General features: G+C 35.5%; 3 protein-coding genes across 4 annotated transcripts; 2 read left to right on the plus strand and 1 right to left on the minus strand.

The window, feature by feature from the left end:
- Positions 1 to 6,980: 6,980 nt before the first annotated feature.
- On the plus strand, positions 6,981 to 10,313 carry LOC130654789 (uncharacterized). The gene is made up of 2 exons (XM_057457415.1): positions 6,981 to 8,345; positions 8,624 to 10,313. Exons 1-2 carry the CDS (start codon positions 8,170 to 8,172, stop codon positions 10,311 to 10,313), a joined length of 1,866 nt encoding a protein of 621 aa, XP_057313398.1. The 5' UTR covers positions 6,981 to 8,169.
- Positions 10,314 to 15,076: 4,763 nt separating this feature from the next.
- On the plus strand, positions 15,077 to 18,196 carry LOC130655151 (m7GpppX diphosphatase-like). 2 transcript variants are annotated; one of them, XM_057457859.1, is made up of 5 exons: positions 15,077 to 15,245; positions 15,764 to 15,844; positions 16,614 to 16,924; positions 16,998 to 17,222; positions 17,655 to 18,196. In XM_057457859.1, the coding sequence occupies exons 1-5, from the start codon at positions 15,125 to 15,127 to the stop codon at positions 17,922 to 17,924; spliced, it is 1,008 nt and encodes a 335-aa protein (XP_057313842.1). In that variant the 5' UTR covers positions 15,077 to 15,124; the 3' UTR covers positions 17,925 to 18,196. The 2 variants fall into 2 exon arrangements, with proteins under 2 accessions (XP_057313842.1, XP_057313843.1); XM_057457860.1 differs by lacking the exon at positions 15,764 to 15,844 and having other exon boundaries at positions 15,079 to 15,245.
- Positions 18,197 to 19,726: 1,530 nt separating this feature from the next.
- LOC130654698 (uncharacterized) lies at positions 19,727 to 21,168 on the minus strand. Its single transcript, XM_057457314.1, has 4 exons — positions 21,076 to 21,168; positions 20,672 to 20,986; positions 20,543 to 20,604; positions 19,727 to 20,323 (listed from the first exon to the last, which is right to left on the minus strand). The coding sequence occupies exons 1-4, from the start codon at positions 21,083 to 21,085 to the stop codon at positions 19,805 to 19,807; spliced, it is 906 nt and encodes a 301-aa protein (XP_057313297.1). The 5' UTR covers positions 21,086 to 21,168; the 3' UTR covers positions 19,727 to 19,804.
- Positions 21,169 to 22,736: the final 1,568 nt, after the last annotated feature.

A 22,736-nucleotide genomic window follows, 5' to 3' on the forward strand; every position in this document is an offset into this window, starting at 1 on the left:
AACTTTGAGAGCAACAGGCCATGGCTTAGATGGAGAGTCCAAGAGTATTTAATGCTCATTTTAAGCTACGCAGACCCAATTAGGGTCAGCGTTCTACTAGACAACTCCCGGCAACATCCAACGGCCCACACATGGAGCCATCTCCCCAATTTCCCTCACATGACTTAGGTTAACCCGGGCTATGGTAACATTCACTCGCCCATGTTGAATTGCTGTTAAGAGGAATCGAACCATGGTCTCCCGCACACGAGAGCTATAACCACTAATCTACGGCGCCACAAAGAACGTATATTTAAATAGACACTCAAAAAAATAATGGAAAAAGAAAAATTACATGGCCTGTGGATAAATTACGGAGTACCTATCCTGGAATAATACCAACACTGTTAGTTGGCTTTTACTCGATAATGGCAGCAACTGTTATTGTAATTATCGATTTTAAAGAACAAAATTTGGACACAAAAAAATGAAAATTTTTAAATCTTTTTATGCCACATTGTTTTCATGATATGTGAGAATGTTTTAATTATAAAAAAACATATAAGCACGATTTTTCGTTAGTCTCCTCCTAAACCAATTAATTTCACTTTCTTCAAAGTTTGCAAATTATTGGCTGTCAATTTTTTCAGATTTTTTTCACGCATGTGTGAGAATCCGCTCAAAATGTAGCTAAACATTGAAACTTGTCTATGCTAAAGTTTAGTTACCCCATACCCCAAGATAATTTTATTAATCAAAAATAGCTGTACAGTTCAAATAATTAAATAAATTTTAATATGAAGAGAAAAAACAAACAAACTATTTTTGAAGGGAGACCTTACCTAATAGCAGAAGCTAAGACGAGGATAAGGCCACCCTTGGACGAGTACAATAGACGGCACAGGACACACAAGACGGCACGAACATATATAATCACCAGATAAATGAACTGTGTGAGAACAAAGGGAAAATTTGTTACAAATTAATAAGAGGCAATAAAATACTTCTTTAGATCACTTTTCAGACCAAAGTAATCTATGGAAACAAATTTTTTAGTCATTGATGTCTGTATCTTATTCCAGGATTTAATGGTGTTAAATCTAATAGAATTTTTACCAAAACAAACGGTATTGACAGTAGGAAGATTGATCAAGCCAGCCTTTTCTGCACGAGTGCTCTGGGCATGGTTGAAGTCAACCGCAAAAGTATTCTGGATAGTAGCAGGCATTTTATCATGAAAGAGCTTATGCAAAAACAGAATGTTCTGACACTGGACAATATCATTGAATTTGAGGATTTCCAGGTTGCCATAGATGATACTAGATGATGCTCTTCGAGATTCAAAAGTCATTAGTCTGATAACAAAATTTTGTAAAACAGCAATACGATTAACATCAAGACTATTTGGTTGACCCCAAATATGACTACAATATTGCAGGTGGGAATGAAAAATGGCATAGTAGACTAGGATAAGGACATTTTGAGGCACAAAATGACGAAGTTTAGCTAAAGCTCCATTAGCCCTCTTGAGCTTGGCAACAGTATTATTGATCTGAGTCTTCCAGCTTAAATCAGAATCTAATAGAACACCAAGATATTTAATAGAATCACTAGGCATAAGCCTTTTACCATTGATGAGAAGCCTAAAATCATAATTAAGAGGTTTATGTGCATGTTTAAATATAATGTATTCTGTCTTGCTAGCATTAAGAGAAATCTTATTAGCATTCAGCCAATGGCAGAGAAGCTTGAGGTCTAAATTCATTTGTTTGGCCAGTTGTTTCAATGAGTCACTGAAATGCAGGAGGTTTGTATCATCAGCAAAGTGGTGTACCATAGAATTGTTAATTGCACAATTCAAGTCGTTTATATAAATTAAAAATAAAAGTGGTCCTAAAACAGAGCCTTGAGGGACACCATGTCTGGTAAGATTATTTGCTGATCTAGCTCCATTTAAAGACACAAATTGTTGACGACCTATTAAGTAGGACCTAAATAAAGAGAGAGCATTACCTCGAATTCCATAATGATGAAGCTTTGTAAGCAGAATTTCATGATCAACAGTATCAAAAGCCTTCTGGAGATCAATAAACACTCCACATGCATAATTTCCTTTATCAAGAGCATCCATAATTTTTTGAGAGATATTCATTAGTGACAGGTTGAGTAATTTTTTCTGAAACCAAATTGTTGCTTATACAGGACATTGTTAGCTTCAAGAAACCCATACACCCGTTTATATATAAGTTTTTCAAATATCTTATCAATGTTTGAAAGTAAGGATATAGGTCGATAATTTGTAAGTTCCAATTTGGATCCTTTTTTATGAATAGGGATAACCCTGGCAGTTTTTAAATTAGAAGGAAAAATGCCTGAAGTAAAAGACAAATTTATAAGTTTAGAGAGTGGAACGGATAATTCAGTTTTAACAGTAGAAAAAATTTGGGCAGGAATGCTAAATGGCCCAGAAGATTTACCAAGGTCCAAGGAAGAAATACAATGGAGAACTTCAATATCATCAGTTGGTGAAAGAAACATTGAATTAGGAACAGAATCTTTTAAGAAGGAAGAGAAATGTTTTGATGTGAATGGGATGCCCATTCTTACATTGTCAGCAATTGATGAAAAATAATTATTAAAAGAGCTAGCAATTGTCACTGGATCAGTGACAAGTAAGTTATCAATGTTCATACAGGTTGGAGAAGCAGAAGCAGAAGAACGAACAGAAATTATATTTTTAACACCTTTCCAAATGTTGCCAATATTTTTTTGGTTATCACTAAAATATTTATTGAAAAAATTACTCTTGCTCAATCTACACAGAGTTACAATTTTATTGCGGTACTTTTTGAAACGCTCTAACAAGAGAGACTTAAAATATGGATCTTTTTCTCTTAAAAAACGTTTATGAAGAAGGTCTCTTTTAGTAATAGAGGTAAGGATACCATTAGTAATCCAAGGATTGGATTTTTTTCTACTTTTTTTATTACAAGTCGTTTTTAATGGAGCGTATTTATCCAAAAGACTGTTGAAACTGTTGTAAAAATTATCAAACGATACATTGGGATCATCTGTACTTGGTTAAAGTATAGCATCCCAGTCCGTATATTGTAGTTCAGTGCGAAAGGCATCATGACTGAATTTTTTCCAGTTACGAGCATAAATATCATTAGATACATGAGCCGGATTGACAGCAGACAAATCTCTTAACACTAAGAACTGGGGGAAATGATCAGATATTGAATTAATAATATTACCAGACAAAGTATCCCACTTGGCAGAGTTAAAATAAATATTATCTATAATTGTGCTGGTAGATTTAGTGACTCTTGTGGGCAAAATTATATGAGGCATTAAATTAAACTGGGAGGTAATATTAATATAATCAGAAACTTCTTTAACCGATTCGGACATTAGAAGGTCAATATTAAAATCACCAAGGAGAAAGATTGGCTTATTTTCAGAAGACGCCTTCTCAAGAAGGGGCATTAAAAATTGGTTGTTAAACTCATCAACAGACATTGAGGGGTGTCTATAAATGCATCCTACAATCATGTTTTTATCTTTATCCTGTATAATTTCAATGAATTTAGATTCAAGTTCACTGCTTTTGAATGCGAGTGTATCAAGATCAAAACGTTCAATAAATTGCAAGTGATTAGAAACATACAACAGAGCACCACCTTTTTCACCTTCAGTAGGCGTGTGTGTGAAGGAGTAACCAGGTAGATCACAATTAATAGGAGGGACATTAATCTGGAATTTAGTTTCAGTGATACCAATAATACTGAAGTCATGCCCAAGTTGTTGTAATAGAACCTTCAATTCATCAAGATGTTTTGACAGAGATGCAATATTCATATGGAAAAGGGAGAATTTATGAGAAGTAACTTGAAGGTCAGTGAATTCATTTGGATCATAATATTTGCAGTTGACACCACCCATGATTTCAGGGATGTGATTGATTTTAAGAGTATTAAGCTTTGTAAGAAATGTTTTGATTTCAAGGGAAGAAAGTGACTTGTCGTAGACTAGAGGGGAAGCTTTTATGCCAAAGGGGAGAATTTCATTATTACATTTACAGCAAAACCATTTCTGGGTAGAATTTTGAAGAGATTCATAATCCTTGACGTTGAGACCATTAGCTACATTTAATATGAATCCAGAAATCACAAATATCACACTGAATTGCCTTTTGATTACAGTTTACAGACTCCCACATATTCCACATGGATAATTTATCATAAATATAGAGAGAAAACAAAAATGACATAAAACAAAAAACTATAGTATATACAAAAGTTTATTTAACAGACTCTATAGGCTTTCCCCTTCCCTAAACAACAAACGAGAGGAGGAAAGGCAGAGTCAGTAAAACTCAAAAACACTAAAAGCAGAACTAGCCAGTTGCTAAAATAAATAAATAAAACAACAGTTTAAAAGTTTATAACAGGAAATGATGTTGGGATGTATAATACCCAACAGGGAGGCGAGAGAACCCGCCCCCTCTTGGGAATTCAGTTCAATCGATACATACACCACATGAGACAGTAACAATGTGCAATAAATATCAAAATTATCTATCGGATGAAACAAATGTTAGGCTATAAGAAACAAACCAAATTAGATTGGAAAATATATATGCTGGAACGTCCGATAAAAGACACCCATGTTTAGGATTCATAATAACAACTAAATTTACGGTACACCGATCATAAGATAAAGTATTGTTCTGCCCGGATAATGAACATTGGCCTGATTAAGTACGGCAGCTTGCCCCGGTTAAGAACAGGGCAGAAAATACATAATCAGGGCAACATAATCGGGACAGGCCGGCTTATTACTCAAAAAATATTATTTGGCACTTATAAAAGGAACATAATCAGGGCAGTTTATATACGACAGTGTAATATTATTTCTCACTTATTATAGAACGAACATAATCGGGGCAGGCCTATAGGACTTAAATAAAACAAATATAATTGGGGCTGACTGCTTTTATATCATTCGTGGCAAATACTAAATTTTGGGATTCGCAAGTTTAATAACTTTTCACCAAAATTAATTCCCGCAAAAAGAATAATTTAGGTTCCGTGAAATTTAGTTGCTTCAAAGTATATTATGTTGAAATGTATTTACTACAAGGGTAGTTTATACTAAGAATTACGTCGACACTTTTTTGTTTCGCCATGTCTAGTTTTTAGGGGTGTTCTATCTTCCAGAGAATGTTTAATTTACAAAAGCTTGAAGAAAATGCCAATCACAGCCTGTCTCCCAGCTATTTATATCAGCGTTCATAATCCGGTCACCACGACATAACAGTGCAAAAAAAACAGAATCGGACCGTGCGTACATAATCCGGCTGTCCCGGTTGTAAACAGGTCGTTTTCGCAATCTGGGCAGAACAGTATGATCTAGCTAGCAAAAAAATTACTGCTGTTAGCTAGAAGAAGCAGCTAAAGGATTGCGCTAAAAGTAAGGAGTAAAAAACAATGTCAACATAACAAACGATTGTCCTTCAGTTCATAGTTTTCGGCATTGAGCTCTTTCGGCTCTGGTGTAAATGTAAATGTAAATGCCCAGATTGCGAAAACGGCCTGTTTACAACCGGGACAGCCGGATTATGCACGCATGGTCCGATTATGTTTTTTTGCACTGGTTATGTCGTGGTGACCGGATTATGAACGCAAATATAATGGCTGGCAACGCAAGCTGTGATTGGCATTTTCTTCGAACTTTTGTGAATTAAACATTCTCTGGAAGATAGAACACCCCTAAAAACTAGACATAGCGAAAGAAATAAGCCTCGACGTAATTCTAAGTATAAAGTACTCTTGTAGAGTAAATACATTTCAACATAATATACTTTGAAGCAACTAAATTTCACGAAACCTAAATTATTCTTTTTGCGGGAATTAAGTTTGGGTGAAAAGTTACTAAACTTGCGAATCCCAAAATTTAGTATTTGCCACAAAATTTTGTTTCTTTTAAGAACAACAACAACTTTAGCCTAGTTAACTAAGCTTTCTTCTTCGAGTTGATAAAATGAGTTTCTCTCAAACTAAAGCTTAGACGCGAACAAATGACTCAGCGGAAACCCCGAGTTTAAATTGGACAATGTGACTAATCGCTTCGGAGGCCATTTTAATTTATCTGTGAGTTATTTACCAAGCTTGGTCACATCTTACTGTGATAAAAACCTTATAGTTTACTAATGTTTGTTAGGGCGGGTGAAACCACTCGCTGGAATATTCGGATGAAAAGGGCTTTCCCGGACATGGACCACGTGACCAAAGAGCAATAGAATTAGCCAATCAAAAAGCGCGGTCAGATTGTGGCCGCAGAAAAATCGTTTGAGACACCCAGCATAATTTTCCCACCTTAACTACCCGGTGGTAAAAAAAATTACGCTGGGTCTCCTGGCTACAACAACTTTGCCACCAGGGCTATTTGCTTGTCAGAAGTGATGATGAATGATATAAAAGCGGTCGGCCCAGATTATATTTGTTCTATAAGTCTCGAATAACATTTGACTGTCATACATAAGCGGCCCCGATTATGTCCGTTCTATAATAAGTGAAAAATAATATTAGACTGTCGTATACAAACTGCCTGTCCTGATTATGTTGCCCTGATTATGTATTTCCTGCCCTGTTCTTAACCGGGGCAGGCTGCCGTACTTAATCAAGGCAGCGTTTATTATCCGGGCAGAACATAAACGGCGTTGCCCGTGCAGGAATAGAGCTATAGCTAAAAAAAGCATTATGCATGTCAGACATTTTATAATATCTACTATGACTAAAACCACATGGAAGACATATGTTCAGCGTACGATGGTTTCTAAAAAGTTTGGAATGAAGGGCGAATGCGATTGCTGCAGTGCGGGTAGCTACAGTGCTCTTTTCCTTTTATTTTTTAAATTAATTGTTTTTCGATGAAGCAATGGTGGTCAAGTGACCCATCAGCTGGTGACTATCAACCGCAATGCATGAGGAATCGTCTATGGAGTCATGTACTGGACAAAAGTCACGCTATAGAGTGTCGTGTTGCGTAGTAGAGTGTCGAGGTGCAATATAGATCCCAAGGTCGCGAGGCGTAGTATAGGTGGACGCGAGGCGAAATAGAGAGTCGCGAGGCGTAATAGTGAGACGCGTATGTAATAATAGAGAGATGCGAGGCGTAATAGAAGGACGCGATGCGTAACAGAAGGACGCGTTGCGTGATGGAAAGACGCGCAAACAAGGGCGACGCGGCGTGTAGGAAGAGGGGACGCGTACTTTCGCGCCATTTGCCTTGGTTACCCGTGAATAAATTTCGAATTTTTTCAATTGACTGGCAAATTAATCAAGACAAAACACGAAAGAAAAAGTAAGTTTTTGTAGCAGCTGGGCTGACCGTTCTCTCTGATTTTTTCTCTCCTGTTTTTTTAATTTCTGCTGTATTATAGTTATATTCTGATAAATTGTGAGAAGTTGCTAATTCATAAGTATGTGTAGTAGTGAAGGGAAGCAATGTAGGGCAACGACGACATTTGTCAACACAGGTATAGCTGGCACCCCCCCCCCCCTCCTCATATATATTTTCTCATTAAAATTTGTAATGGGCTAGCTATACTATTGCTATAAATAATGGATTATATTATTTGCCCTAGCAACTTTTACTTCCTTTTTTCCTTCCCTTGTATACACCACCAATCAACCCCCCTCCCCCTGCAACGAGGAGGGTGCCGATAAGCCGAAAAATGTTATTACACTGCTTGCATGCTATTCTGTTATAAGCAATGTGCTGTTTTTGTATTAATATTGTGTTTTGTATCACCATGTGATTACAATGTTTTGATAGGTAAACAGGGCAGCTTATAAAACAGAACGTAGGACTACGACTGGTAGTTAAATGGAACTGTGCGGTGCATATGCATGTGTACAACAACACTGTCAACAGGTGTATTGTAATGATGGCAAATTTCTCAAGTTTTGGTTTTCTTCAAGTGACACTGCACCCATTTTCAAGAATTTTAAATAATGCAGCAAATATGTACAATGTTCTTATTCGATTTTCCTTTAAGGATATTCTTAAGACATTTTTAAATTTTTGTCTTACTATCGTGAATATTTATCGGCATGGTTGTAATTTTCAAAACTTTCAAGCTAAATTGTATGTGATGTTTTAGGAATTAAAAATTGATTCAGCATGCAGAAAGTGAAAGACGCTATAGACAGACTGAATAATGCATTGGATGGTCTGTCATCATCAACAACAAGTACTCAAAATAATCCAAATCAGAACATCTTCCAGAGTCCAAACTCACATCCAAGTCCAAACTTACATCCAAGTCCACAACATCAGAGAATTCTACAAGATTTCAAGTAGGTTGATATTTTTAAGAGTTGTGAATTTCTGCTCCCAGCATGATCATTGCCTCCTTTGTATCTTTTCGATAAGTTTCAATAATCATCTCTCCAGGAGTACTGCTCACAGGCATTATGCTGATTGTGACTATTGAATTTTTTCGTGCCTTTGTACCTTTTTATAACATTTTTCATTTTTTTGATTTTGTTCAACTTTAATTTTTTTCTGTATACACTGAGTAGAAAGATTATTATGTTTGAGACAGATTTTTATTTTAATTCTTGTTCTGTTTCAGTAAGCAATTTCCAGCGTTGAATGCTGGTGGTAGCCGATATCGCCCACAAGCAAAGAAACCACGTCTCTCTAATAACTTCATTAAGGACACATGGACCCATAAATTCTGTGCACTGAGCTACAAAGATACATCAGTTTCACCTAATACACGTGAATTAATGGAGCTAAACCAAGTTGGTCTCGGAATTGAAAAAGTTGTTTTTCCTTCCAAAACTGGAACACATGCTATGCTTCTGGAAGAGTTAACAAAAGCTTATCCAAAATTATCATCACAGAGTGGTGGCATTGAACTTCTGAGGGCTGAGAGTGGTGGAATAAACCGACCATTGGTGTTGATACCACCAAGAAAAGATGGTTATTCTATCAGCTATTTAAAAAATTTAGTACCCGGTCACGCTGTAATATACATCAGACCAGTGCAGAGCGACTTACCAATGGAGGAACCAACTATGGATTCAGGTATTGAAGTTAACTGTGTACGATGTAATCAGAAATATCCGTTAAATGATTTAAGATTCCATCAAGCTTATTGTCAACTTGATGATGACATTTTTCCAGAGATGATAGACGATGAAGCTGGGCCATCGAATGAAAAAGAAGTAGGAAGTACTTCTCCCCATATCGATACTTTGTCGGCAATGTTTCCTCGAATCTCTAAAGCCACAATTCAGGACATTTTACGGAATACCAAATCTATCGATGTGGCAGCCAATATTTTGAGTGAGAAAAGTGCAAGTGAAAATATGTCTGACATGCTGCAAATTAAATGTGTAGATAAGGACATGTCTTTAAAAGAAATTCTCAATCAAATTACATCTCTTGCTTCAGAAAATGATACAATCACTTTGGAAATTGAACGTGACAATCTTTGGATGGAATCCTTGAGATTTTACAAAAGGAACCTTGTGAATTCTCAAGTTATGACCAAAAAATTGATCATTGAGTTTAAAGGAGAGGACGGCCTTGATGGTGGGGCAATGAAAACCGAATATTTCAACCTTTTGTTAGAAGAAGTTAAAAATCGTCTATTTGAAGGTGAAAATAACAGTTTGTTGCCTGTGAAAGACATCACAAAAGCTGTGCTTTTCAAAGTTGCTGGTATGATTATCGTACATTCATTGATTGCTGGTGTTGACACCGGCTTCCCAGTATTAGCAAAACCATACTTTTTACACATGTGTGGTAGAGATACCGACAGTTTGATTGAAAGTTTGAATAAAAGCCACATACCAGCAAATGCAACAACTGAAAATTTGATTGAATTGATTGAATCACTTGATCAATGTAAAACAAAGGACGATATAGACAAACTGCTTTACAAGGACAATCAGAAGCAAGATGTGTTTTGGTCACTTATTAATTCTGCGCATTGGCCTGCCGACAAGAATATTAACAAAGAAAATGTCCCATTACTGGTTCAACAACTCATTTTGAATGATGTGATATTGTCACGCCGAAACTCTTCAGACATGTTATTCGAAGGTTTGAGCTCGTGCAATTTCTTGAATACGATTCGGTGTCATTGGAAAGTTATGGATCAAATATTTTGTGCTGGTTATCGCATGATTGAGAGTAAAGAATTTATCAAATGTTTTAGTTTTGACGAACCAACTTCCTTCGTGGAGACACAGGCAAAGAAATTTTTTCTGTCGTTTATTGAAAAAAGTGACATTCACGTCTGGCATTTTTAGGATTTATTGTATGATTAAACAAACAAGTGGTTTTGTTGACATTTCGTGTACTTATGCAGTACTTTTATTTTTCAGAATATAACATGAATATACAACAATTGAGTCCAGTTGATTTTATTAAGAATTCTGTTGTTGATACATTGAAACTAATCCAGTCGTTATTGTCATCCTTTGTTGACGCGAATACAGCAGATTTGGATTATCCTGTCTATAGACTTGATGAACTTTACAGCTTCTGCTCTAGAGCAGCTTTAGAGTATCCAGATGTTATAACCGAAAATGTACTGAGTAGTATTCATCAAGCATCAGTGATAATTCAATCAGTGAACAAAACTAGTAACGCGGAAACTGTACGGCACAAGATAGGCAGGCCTTCTTTCGATATACCTGAGGAAACTCTAAAAACTTTAGTGAGGTTGAATTTTTCGCAGACGGCAATAGCTGAAATGTTCGGAGTAAGTGCAAAAACTATTCAAAGAAGATTTAAAGAGTTTGATATTGAACCTAAATCGCACACTATGATTGGTGACGAGGAACTTGATGAACATGTCAAAAAAATTATTTCAGATTTTCCTAACTGTGGCATACGTAGAATGAAAGGTTTTTTACTGTCTCATGGTTATCACATTCCTTGGAAAGTTGTTCGTGATAGTATGTGGCGGGTTGATCCATCAGGGCTATTGATGCGCTCGTTGCAACGTAATGTAGTTCGAAGAAGAAAATATAGTGTTGCAGCGCCAAGGTCATTGTGGCATATAGACGGCAATCACAAATTGATAAGATGGTCGATAGTCATTCATGGCGGCATAGATGGGTATTCTAGGCGTCTAATGTTTCTGTCGTGCGGATCAAGTAACAAGGCTACTGTAGTACTCGATTTATTTCTGACCGCAGTACAAAATTTTGGCTTGCCGTCGCGTGTAAGAGGAGATCATGGGGTGGAAAATGTAGACGTTGCTTGGTTTATGATATCAAGACGAGGAAGTAATCGTGGTAGCTTTATCGCTGGGAAAAGTTGCCATAACCAAAGGATAGAGAGGTTCTGGAGAGATCTATTCCACGGCTGCACATACATATACCACAACATATTCACTTACTTGGAAGAGATAGGAGCCTTGGATATATCGAATGAGTTGCATTTGTTTTGCCTTCATTATGTTTTTATTCCAAGAATAAATGCACATTTTCAAAGATTTATCCTGGGCTATGATCACCATCCTATCCGAACAGAGAGAAACCTTTCTCCTCTTCAATTATGGGAAAGAGGTTTGTTGTTGCAAAGGAGACCGTCAGAAGATGATATTGTCGATGACTGCGATTCATATGGTATAGATTGGAGTGTACCGAGTCATTATATCGAAACCCGTGACGATGCTATTGTGGTTCCCGAGATAAATCATCCATTTCAAAGTAATGACTTATACCTGGAATTTTGTAGATCTAACGATCCAATGGCAAATTGCGATAACTTCGGTATCGAAGTGTTTCTTCGAACTGTTCAGGTCGTAGAAAGTACATTGTTATGAACACCACTATTAGTTCACTCACAGAACTTTTGATTGAATTGCTTAACTTGACATTAGTTACATTAGATACATTACAAAGAAGAAATTCAAACATTTTGTTCACTATATACGTACTAGATATTATGCTTAGGTAAAATAAAGCTCCTTCAGTTCTTCTAACCACGCGAAAAAATAGCCACAGCAGTAGTCATTTAATAAGTTCTTCCCGTGCCTAATTATAGAGCGCGCTCTTTTTTGTTTCCCCGTCCCAACGTCGAAAAGTTGTATTATGCCCTGATCGAGGTTGTTATTCTGCTTATCATAACTCCCCTCTAATAGGCATATAATATACACGAGAGGTTATGATGAACTAGTAGCCCTTGTACACCAAGTATGGAATCTTTTTTTTTCATTTTTTCCTTTTAAAGTATTCATGACAAGAAAAAAGTGAAGATGTATGTAAGCGTAGTTCTTTCTCTGACACGGATCCTCCCATCACACATCTTATTACGCTCCGACTTTACACGTATTTCTATTACGCCTCGCGTCCTTCTATTACGCCTCGCGTCTCTCTATTACGCCTCGCGTCTCTCTATTACGCCTCGCGTCCTTCTATTACGCCTCGCGTCTCTCTATTACGCCTTGCGTCTCTCTATTACGCCTCGCGTCCTTCTATTACGCCTCGCGTCTCTCTATTATTACATACGCGTCTCACTATTACGCCTCGCGTCCACCTATACTACGCCTCGCGACCTTGGGATCTATATTGAACCTCGACACTCTACTACGCAACACGACACTCTATAGCGTGACTTTTGTCCAGTACATGACTCCATAATCGTCTATCATTACTGTCACGGCTGTCCTCGATTCGATTGCCCAAAATTGAGATGCGGTTCCGAGTGCGGAAAAAATGGAAATGGCTGAATAATCGAGACAGCGTTGCTATAAACGCACGCTTTTAATATAATTCTTTTTGAAAGGGACGGCCAGATCAAAACCACCTGAGTGGTACTTCTTTTTGGGGGGGAATATCCCTGTTTAATTCCTCGAACTTTAAATGTGCCTGTCTTTTTTAAATTTTTGTAAATATTTAGTTACGTGTTATTCTCGTTGTTTATATTGTTTTGTTGTGTGTCTTTTTTTTGTGTGTGAAGTTTGTATTTTTTTCCCTTCAAAGTAGTCTAGTAAACTAAACTCATTATTTTTCCCTTTTTGATATTTTTGATAGGGAAGAGAAAAAAGAGAGTTTACAATAACCTACCGACAGTTAACATTTAAACTGACAACTGATCTAAAATATTAGCCACTTAAATTTCACAGTATGGCGTGGTGGATTAAAACAAAGATTAATTAGCCTATAAAGTAGCTAATCTACATAAGGGAGACTTAAAAGACCAAAAATTCTAGCTTCCTCTTTAACGTTTAAAAAGAGCAATACAGTTACCGCATAATATTTTTTTATAAGTTTAAACATTTAAAAATATCCCACCAAACTCATATTTGTTGAAAAACATCAGTCAACGCACATGCTGCTGCCAGCTCGATCCATCGTCATTTAAAACACCTTTTAACCAATGACATTCATATGGAACGTTGTTTACAATTGCCTGGTTGTAATTTCTGAACAGGAAAGAATGGTATCTTATTTGTGTTGAGCATGGAAAAAGCATCCAGGCCTCGAAATCTTGATAGATTATTTCCGCCCAGCACTCTCCTTCTGTTATAAAATCATTTAAAATAGTATACAACTGTATACTGTAACATGGTTTTAAGCACCTCGAGTGAATTTCAAGAAACACATGAAGCAGACATGTACACTTCAAACACACACTGGGTAGAAGTTGGTAGATTAAACTTTTACCGTAAGAATACACAAGGTATCAACTACATTTTAATTTTTTTAACTACAACTTTTAATTGTTTAGGTTTAATCGAAAAATAAAGTTGAACTACAATGTTCAAGATGACTTTCGAAATCGAAATAGTGAATGAAGTAAATTAAATCCATAATTTTATTCATCAGCCTCACTATAATATAATTAAAAGGGTGTAGCTTCCTTATTAGTTTAGTTGATACAGCCACGGATCAACAAAATTGTTGTGCAGCTGCCCTGCAAAAATTAGCCATTCAGAAAGTAACAGTTGCATTCCTACAGTAGTTAATTCCTGCCCCTCTTTTCAGCGATAGCGCACTAAAAAAGCAGGGTTAAGAAAGCAGGACAGATATCAAAGCGTATAGGTATCCTGTCTACCTTCAAAGTTGTTTTTAGTTATAACAACTAGGTTATAACAACTAAAATTTTTTCAACTACATTTTACTTTTGAGAGAAAGACTCAGTCTTTTTCGGGAGAGGCATGCGATCGCATGCGCACACCTTGGCACACGCCTAAATCGTTTCAAGCATGTGATTAATTGCACGCCTGAAAAATAAATATTGAGTTTTCAAAATCAACCTTTAAAATCCATTTTGTAGCGTGCGATGGCAGACCTCAAAAGAATTTTTGGAGACTCGTCAGACAAAACGTCCGATAGATTTCCGTCATGGTCGGACACTTTTAGATCTCAGAAATTATTGAATAGTCCTGTTCCTTTTAATCCACGAACAAGCCTATTCATAGCCAACCTGACCATCCTAGCTAATTCACCGACTCCTGACTTAGTTAAAAGAACTACGTAGACATAAATCTCTTTTGCCTGGCCCCTTCGTCGTTGGTAACCAGGTCTTACACAAGAAATCCAGCCATGCGGTTCTTAACTAATGCAGAGGTGAACGCAGACGGAGCACGGATGAAGCAAGTCTGCAAAACTGCACTTACAGGCGGAATAGACATTTTATCATGGATTTAATTGTAGATAATTTCTTCAGGTCCAAATTTGATATTTTTTCTTTATGCATGTAAAAACGAAACCCACGTGCGGTGTAAATTTTTTTGAAGTTTTAAGCCACATTGATAAAGATTTTTTTTAACTTGAAAAGAATGCATATTTTTGCCTATTTGCTTGTGATGACCTGAAAAGTCAACAATAAATATAAAAATGACAGTATAGTCATGCATACTATTTCGGACATGTAGAAAAGGAAGCTAAAATTGAGAGAGTCGCTATACCAGTAGACGCTTGATCATCGTGTTTGGGGTTCACGATTAACAAAGGCCCCCACTTTTCTACCGCAAAATAAATGCGCAACAAAAAATAACCTCGGAGCCCGTGTTGTATGCGTTACTTGATTTGCAAATCATCCCACACCTACTCAAATATTCCTGAAAAACAATTTTTTATGTGCTTTAGAGTATAAATAAAGTATGGAGCCACCTGCAAAGAAACCATTACTGTCCAAAGATGATGTATCTAATAAATTAGAGGGTTTTAATGTCATCAAAGTTTTGTTAAATGATGTAAAGTCAAAAAGAGTTCATGTCCATGGTAGGTATATTTGAAATCTATTTATATGATTAATAAAGCTTACCTCACTTAATAAAAAAGTATCTAAATCAGCTCAAATTATTGTGCAAATTAAGAAAACATTTTTTTTAACTAAAATTTACAACTTTATAACACTTTTGGAAGCTAGAGGGTCTTTATCTATCTTTTTTATCAAAGTTAAGACGCCAGTGTCAGGCCTAGGGGAGAGCAATAGCTCTTGCTCTTGCAAAGACTTGCCCAATTTTTATAAATGAGAAAGTAGCTAAGCCATTAATTGCTCCCCCAATTTTGTCTGGCAGAGTAATATTAATTCACCTCACATGGAATCAATATTATCTTTCTTTTTATTTTCAGTAAAGAATAACCAAAATATATAAAAAAGACATGATAAAACAGATTTTATGATAAAATATGTGTTTATAAACTTATTCTATTTATTCAGATTGCTCTCCCAGTCTAAATTATTGTAACCTTGTTTGAGCCATTTATTGCTAAGGTGTTATTTTTCTTATTGATAGGCTTGTATTGTCTAGCATTTACGGGAATATGCAATTTCCACTGTTCTGTGATTAACCGCTTTTCCAACTGCATCTCGTCAAGTATGGTGATGTTTTTTAAATAGACTATAAATAGTTAAATTCGTGCTGCATAACATAACTAACACTGTGTAGGACTGCTTTTGAAAACTGGAGGGGAATAATAAGAGTTTCATGCCAAGTGACATTAAGATGTTATAACCTGTCACTAAAATGGACCCACATTTATTTCTTAAGACATGATTTCATAATTCTATATAACAGTCAAGCTTGCTACAATGACCATGTGTAAAAGATGGCCTGCTTTAGACATTTTGGTCCCGCCAATGTGTTTTTTAGTCATTTGATACTCTATAAGACTACCAATTGTCTAACACAACCATTAACTGTTTCCTTCCATACGTTAAGTTAGCTTGATTATACGTGCTGAGGGAGAAAAAAATTAAGAAACCTGCTAGTAGTAGTAGTAGTAGGGAAAACTATAGAGACAACTAAAATCAGTCTAAAAACAGATATACTTATATCAAAAGTATAAATGCGAATTATACAAAAGGAAAGTTATACTGTTAAATATAAACATACTAGTCAGTATCCCGTGGATAAATCCATGGATTCCCCGTCCTTTGTTTATTGCATCCCATGTGTCTTGCTACTACGGTTACCATTTTGCATGACAGACAGACATATACGGGTACTATAATATAGATATTGAGTCGATTTAGATAAACTTTTTGTGTCAGGGATAGGTGCGCTTAAAACCCTAATTGAAATTAAATGCAAATTTGACTCCTTAAGGCAAAAGATACATTTTTATTTTATGGCTTTTATTTAGGTAAATTTGAAGATTCTGAAGATGATGTTATTATAACGTTGGTGAAAACTCCATTTTCTGCAGAATCTGTTGAATGTGTTTTGTCAGAAGATACCACATTGAAGGAAGAATTCAATAATGATATTTATAGTCAACATTCCGCATTAACAAAACCAGAAAATAATGTTATTACAGCTCAAATTATCAGACCTGCAACTGAAAAGCACTTAATGAAATATTTAGACCAAAAACTTTATTTATTAAATGAGACTGCAGAAGATTATAAAACAAAAACCCTACCTTATCTGGAGACGCAAAAATTTAGTTTAAATGTAAGTGTGTTTTTGGAAGATTCTGCTGGTTAAAAATTGTGTCCTTTGTTTTTTTTATTTCTTTTAATTTTAGTGGGTTTATAATATTCTTGATCATAAAACAGAAACTGATCGAATTGTTTGTGAAGACCCAGACAAAAAGACTGGTTTTATTCTTTTGCCAGATTTGAAATGGGATGGTAAACAAACTGAAGACCTTTACCTTGTAGCCATTTGCCATGCTGTGGATATTAAATCAATCAGAGACCTTAATAGGTCACATCTACCATTGTTAAAAAATTTATTAAATAAATGCTTAGTAAGTACCTTGTTTTAATGTTCAATAAAAAATATGTTTCACTTGCAAATGTGACTTTTCAATTAAAATAACGGGGTAAATACTTAGAATAGTTAGGATAATGAGGATAGTAATGAACTTTGAAAGTTATTTAATACCGAGAAAAGTCTCTACAGTTGTAATAAGGGCGTTAGTTTCCTGAATAATGTATCAATTAATGCCGACTTGGTTTTCTTTTATCGATATTTTTCCAATGGTTGAGCTTTTCATGCCTTTTTCTACCCGATTTTGTTTCTAACTGCGACATTAAAGTAACCTAATTTAAAATTTGTGATGGTGTTGTCTCTATTTCACTGGTGACTTCAATGTCTTAAATATTAGTGGTAGTGGTGACGGTGGTGACGTTGGCCTTCAAACTTGTTTATTTCATGGTAAATATTACTTTGTTTACAGGAAACCATAAAGGATAAATATGCAGTTGCGAGCGACCAGATACGTGCTTATTTTCATTACTACCCTTCGTACTACCATCTTCATGTACATTTTAATCATATCCACCACGACGTAGGAGGGACGTCTATTGGAAAGGCACACCTGCTGAGTGATGTCATCGATAACATTGAAAACATTGATGGTGAATATTATGCGAAAAAAACTTTGCCTGTGACTTTGAGAGAACGTGATCCTTTGTTACCTATACTCACAGAGAAGTTATCGTGCTAAAAAACATGTTTTGCCTGTAAAAAGGAAAGGAGCAAAGAAGTCTAGTTTAGTTACGAATAAACAAACAGGACTGAGTAAAAAAAACTACCCTCTGGAGGAGCACAATTACGGATAATTTGTATTTTGAAGAAATGCTGTTAAAAAAAATAACGGCGAAAATTTACAAAATTTTTAATCATAATAACTTCTACTTTTAATCAGTGGAAATAAAATTGGAAAAAAACTGTTTGAAACTTTCTAACATTTTATGAAATATAATAATAATCTGTTTATGCTTAGTTCGCTTCTTTTCTACCGTCTGTCATGCGATCTTTTTTTTACTTTTGACTAATTTGTCTGTTGTTTTGATTAGTAGATATAACAGCATTTGATCATAATCACAAGAAACGAACTTAACCGTGATCATAGGACCATACAAAAAGAGAACTTTTTGTATATGTGACATCGAGTGCAGTGCTAATGAGAGGTAAAAAAGCCCTGGGGACGAGATTGGTAGTGTCTCTGTTTTGATAATAAACCTTTTTAGCATGAATTTTAATTAAGGCTCGTATAGTACAGATTGATGATAGTAACGCGGTAAACTTGGTCCCCAGGCCAGTTCCGTTCTCGAACATTTGATGTTTTGTAATCACTCTCCAGCATCGTTTCACAACTTATCAGTACTTGGAGAAGAGTCTAATGATTTTAAACTTACTCTGATGGAAAGTTTATTAATTGAGCGTGGACATCCCATTTTAAATAACACGGTAAAATCTGTGCCTTTAAAATCATTATAATAGTTCTATTTTCTTCCTATTATATCCTATTATATTTAGTATTTTTTCTCTAACATGTAAAAAATTAAAATCAGCGTGAAGATGCCAACCTGGGCGTTGGCGAAAGCTTGCTGAAAGATATATTTTGAATATGTCGTAGATTTTGTGGTTCTTATTTTTTTAATATCTTACAACCTCGATCCCAGGGCCTGTAGCGTTTTTTGATATGAGGATGAAACGCGTTTTCATCCTCATATCAAAAAACGCTGCAGGCCCTGGGATCTACTTTGTAATGGCCGAAATTGTCGCTAGCCAAACAGAATTTTCGATAAGTTTGCTAAGCGCGAATCGTCTTTGCATCGTTTACTAAATGTGTGCAACCTCGTGCCCGAACCTCTAGTAATGCAATACGGCCGTATTATATCATACCGCTCAGAATCCTTCGTATTCGTTACCTAACGAATGCGAAGGAGCAGCCTTGCACAGAATTCAGCGAAGCTTCAGCAGAGTTTTTGCCAGGCTTTTCTACATAGTAAGGTTGTGTAAAGATCTTCGTGGAGTTACGTACTAAGTAGTGCGGGTTTTGTACTAAGTAGTGCAGGTTTTGTAGTAAGTAGTGCGAGTTTCGTACAAAGTAGTGCGGGTTTCGTACTAAGTAGTGCGGGTTTCGTACTAAGTAGTCCGGGTTTTGTACTAAGTAGTGCGAGTTTCGTACAAAGTAGTGCGTTTTTTGTACTAAGTAGTGCGGGTTTTGTACTAAGTAGTGCGGGTTTTGTACTAAGTAGTGCGGGTTTTGTACTAAGTAGTGCGGGTTTTGTACTAAGTAGTGCGGGTTTTGTACTAAGTAGTGCGAGTTTCGTACTAAGTCTTCATATTTATTTCACTGGATAAGCTCGACCTGAAAAGAAATTTGGAAATTTTATTAATGCGTACGATACGCCTTACCTGTGAACTAACAACCGTTTAACTTTGCTTCGTGGTCTAACGGTGAAATAATTTTGAAAATTGGGTGGGTTAATTAAATTTAAGTGCAAATGTAGACCAAGGTTTTCAACTGAAATATTTTATTTTTCTCTAAATATTTGTAGATTTTTTAATTTACATATACAATTAAACATTTACACATTAAGACACGAATGGAACATTTTCATTAGATTCAACATCGAGAACTTCTTTCTGTAACTCAATATTTGTTTCTTCAATTTCTTCTTCTTCTTCAGTTTCATCTTCTGCTTCACTTTCAATATGACTTCTCTCGCTTGCAGATGTATTTTCCGTATCCTCCCCATCAGAATCGGGAATATAATCCGGGTCACATTCTTCCGAATAATTTTTTATGCAAACAAGATACTCTGGCAGACTTTGTTCTCCAGCTGTGAGGTCATCATGCTTGCGCTTTCTGCTTGGAGATCGATTTTTGTTTTTTCGCAAACTTTTGCGAAGGGCGGCAACTGGTGGAGTAAAAAATGTACATCTAAATAACTTGTAATCTTCTGATGTCTCCTCTAGTAAAATATTATAAAAAGAAACAAACATTTTCCAATAAATTCGAGGAAAAAAGAACGCAATGCGAAATGATAACCAAATACACAAGCCACAACGATTTAACATTCCACCAGTGCGGTATAAAGCGCTGGTGTCAGCCTAAAAAAATGAAAACATAAAGTCAACAAAATGTCTATTACCTGTACGACTACCAATTGTCAAACGTTAAGGAGTGATCACGAAACGTTATACCGAAGAATTTCACCAAAAAAAAGCGGAGGGTTTACAAGAGCTTGCCGCATCATGGTTTGAAAAACAGGGTTATTTGTGAAGGTTTTTCTTGGAAATATTGCTCCATAGTATTTTCTTTAAACGTACCTTTTTTAACTGAATTTCCAGGAAGTCGAGTTGATGACACACGAAATCATTCAATATTTTACCTAATGAAAAAAGTAAGCATAATTATTTAGTACAACTTTCACAGTGTCAGAAGCGACTGGTACTTACCCTTGTTTAACAACATGAAAGTGTAATCCGAAAATGTTTCCGAGAACAGAATCAGCATCAAATACGACCATACTGTGCCAATTAGAAATTCGGAAATGTTGATGATTTTTCCAAGATACAACCAATGTGACTTCAACTTTCTGTACTGCTTTAGAATTCTTAAACGTTCTTCATTTACACGAGGCAAAGTTTGTATTTTGTAATACCACTGAAACTGTGATTCCTCAGACATGTTTCTGTAAATATTTTGGCTTTTCGGTGGTTCTCTCATTTCACGAACGTCCGTTAATACTTCAATGGTCTTTTCCGGAGACGCTAAGAATGGAAAAATTGTTTAAAGTTTCTATTTCTATCAATATTTTTAACAAAATTATATAACAAAAAACAAAAAAATATGTAGTTACAGCCACCCATTGCTTCGATGTCGATTTCTCCACTGTTAATTGTCACTTTTGTGGCTTAAATACAAATGACTAGAAACACTGCTTTATGGGAAATCAAAAGACAATGCAAATTAATACCCATGTGTAAAATAAAAAATAAAATTCCTATATGGGGTGCCAATATAGCAAAAAGATTTAATGGCGGGATTATTTGCGTAATGGAAATTTTAAAACTTGCTTTATCCAAAAATATATTTCAACAAAATTGCTATAAACCTCTAATTTCTGCGATTACTAATTTTTTTAGGTATTCGCGATATGAAGTACGTGCGAAGATAGGTTAAAAATAAAGAAGCATAAAACAATAGGTATTTCTACTGTTTTTAAATTTAAATTAACAACGGGATTTTTCTTTTCTCTTTTATCAAATGCATATTTAACCCTTTAACCCCTTTTTACCCTTTTAACGACATTAATAATTGGCCTCTGAATGGCAATATGTTTCAAACTAACTTACCTACTTGGGGTTCGCCTTATTTCTTCTAATGAACGCCCTGTGCTCGTTAGATGTCTAGAATTTGAGATATGGCGCGAGTCTTGTCAGAATGACACAGGATATACTTTTTAATTGGTGGAATTATCTTGAAAGCCATAGTGGTTAACAGTTAGTCACCACACAACCAAAACTCGGCCTGTTTATCTCAATTGATACTAGTCATAAAACGCGTCATCAGATAATATTTTCGTGAATGAGTGCCACGTGCGTTAAAAATAAGTACAAATGTTAATGAGGATTGTAGACAAACGCTAGGATGGAATGGGATAAAAATATGGATGTGATCTTATAGCTAAAAGTTGGCAAAAAACGATGATTTTGGTTTGCTAGCTAACATTTTGTATCGACCCAAACTCGTCACTCAGCGAGAATTTTCGAGATTGTCGGAAAAAAAGCCTGAGGACGAAGTTGATATCGACCAAAACCTTAATTTTTAACTAACTAATTCTTTGTTGATTTTTGAATTGAATTTAAACGTTGAATTTTTTATTCTAATATTTTTTAGTTGAATTTAATTTATTAAAGAAGATTTTGAAATAATTTCTTTGGTATACACTTTATGTTAAACTCAACCAGTATTTCCGAAATATAGTTGGAAAAAGATGACTCAATTTATGTGAATAAATTACGTATTATCATTTTTCATGAAAACATATTAAAAGCAACGACAAATCGCGAAAGTAGCGAAAACAATTAATTTTGTAAAAATACTATTAAAAGAAAGTGTCATGCTAGTATACAGTGCTCTACCGGTTCGGGAAATGAAAATGCGTAAAGCTAAATCTTCAATTACAGAATGAAAGAATATGTAAAAAATATAAAAGTTAAAATTAGGAATGATTTTATTTCTCATGGTTTAGCTGATTAATGTTCCGGAAGTTCATAAATGTATGACAACTGTGGAAAACCAAACAAGAAAATAACGAAGCGGTGCAAAGCATCGCACAGAAGATATCTGTCAAATAACTTGCACGTTTTCCTAACACATAAGTTTCCAATTAAATGCCTTTTTTCACCCTTATCCTTAAGATTTCTATCATATTAAAAAGACAATAATCCCTTGGGGCGAGGGTGACCTTTTAATGCGATATGACTCGACGTACGCGACAGTAAGTGCTTTTAATAA

The sequence above is a fragment of the Hydractinia symbiolongicarpus genome, chromosome 8, assembly GCF_029227915.1.
Source record: "Hydractinia symbiolongicarpus strain clone_291-10 chromosome 8, HSymV2.1, whole genome shotgun sequence".
Taxonomy (NCBI): Eukaryota; Metazoa; Cnidaria; class Hydrozoa; order Anthoathecata; family Hydractiniidae; genus Hydractinia; species Hydractinia symbiolongicarpus.

Bases quoted from the DNA above. Each gene is read 5' to 3' on its own strand.
- LOC130654789 (XM_057457415.1), top strand. From the start codon at position 8,170: ATGCAGAAAGTGAAAGACGCTATAGACAGACTGAATAATGCATTGGAT. The intron at 8,346-8,623 runs GTAGGTTGATAT...GTTCTGTTTCAG, and splicing joins AGAATTCTACAAGATTTCAA to TAAGCAATTTCCAGCGTTGA.
- LOC130654698 (XM_057457314.1), bottom strand. The intron at 20,605-20,671 runs GTAAGTACCAGT...TTTTTTCATTAG, and splicing joins TTTCATGTTGTTAAACAAGG to GTAAAATATTGAATGATTTC. The intron at 20,324-20,542 runs GTACGTTTAAAG...TCATTTTTTTAG, and splicing joins TGGAAATTCAGTTAAAAAAG to GCTGACACCAGCGCTTTATA.
- LOC130655151 (XM_057457859.1), top strand. From the start codon at position 15,125: ATGGAGCCACCTGCAAAGAAACCATTACTGTCCAAAGATGATGTATCT. The intron at 15,246-15,763 runs GTAGGTATATTT...TCTTATTGATAG, and splicing joins AAAAAGAGTTCATGTCCATG to GCTTGTATTGTCTAGCATTT. The intron at 16,925-16,997 runs GTAAGTGTGTTT...TTTTAATTTTAG, and splicing joins CGCAAAAATTTAGTTTAAAT to TGGGTTTATAATATTCTTGA.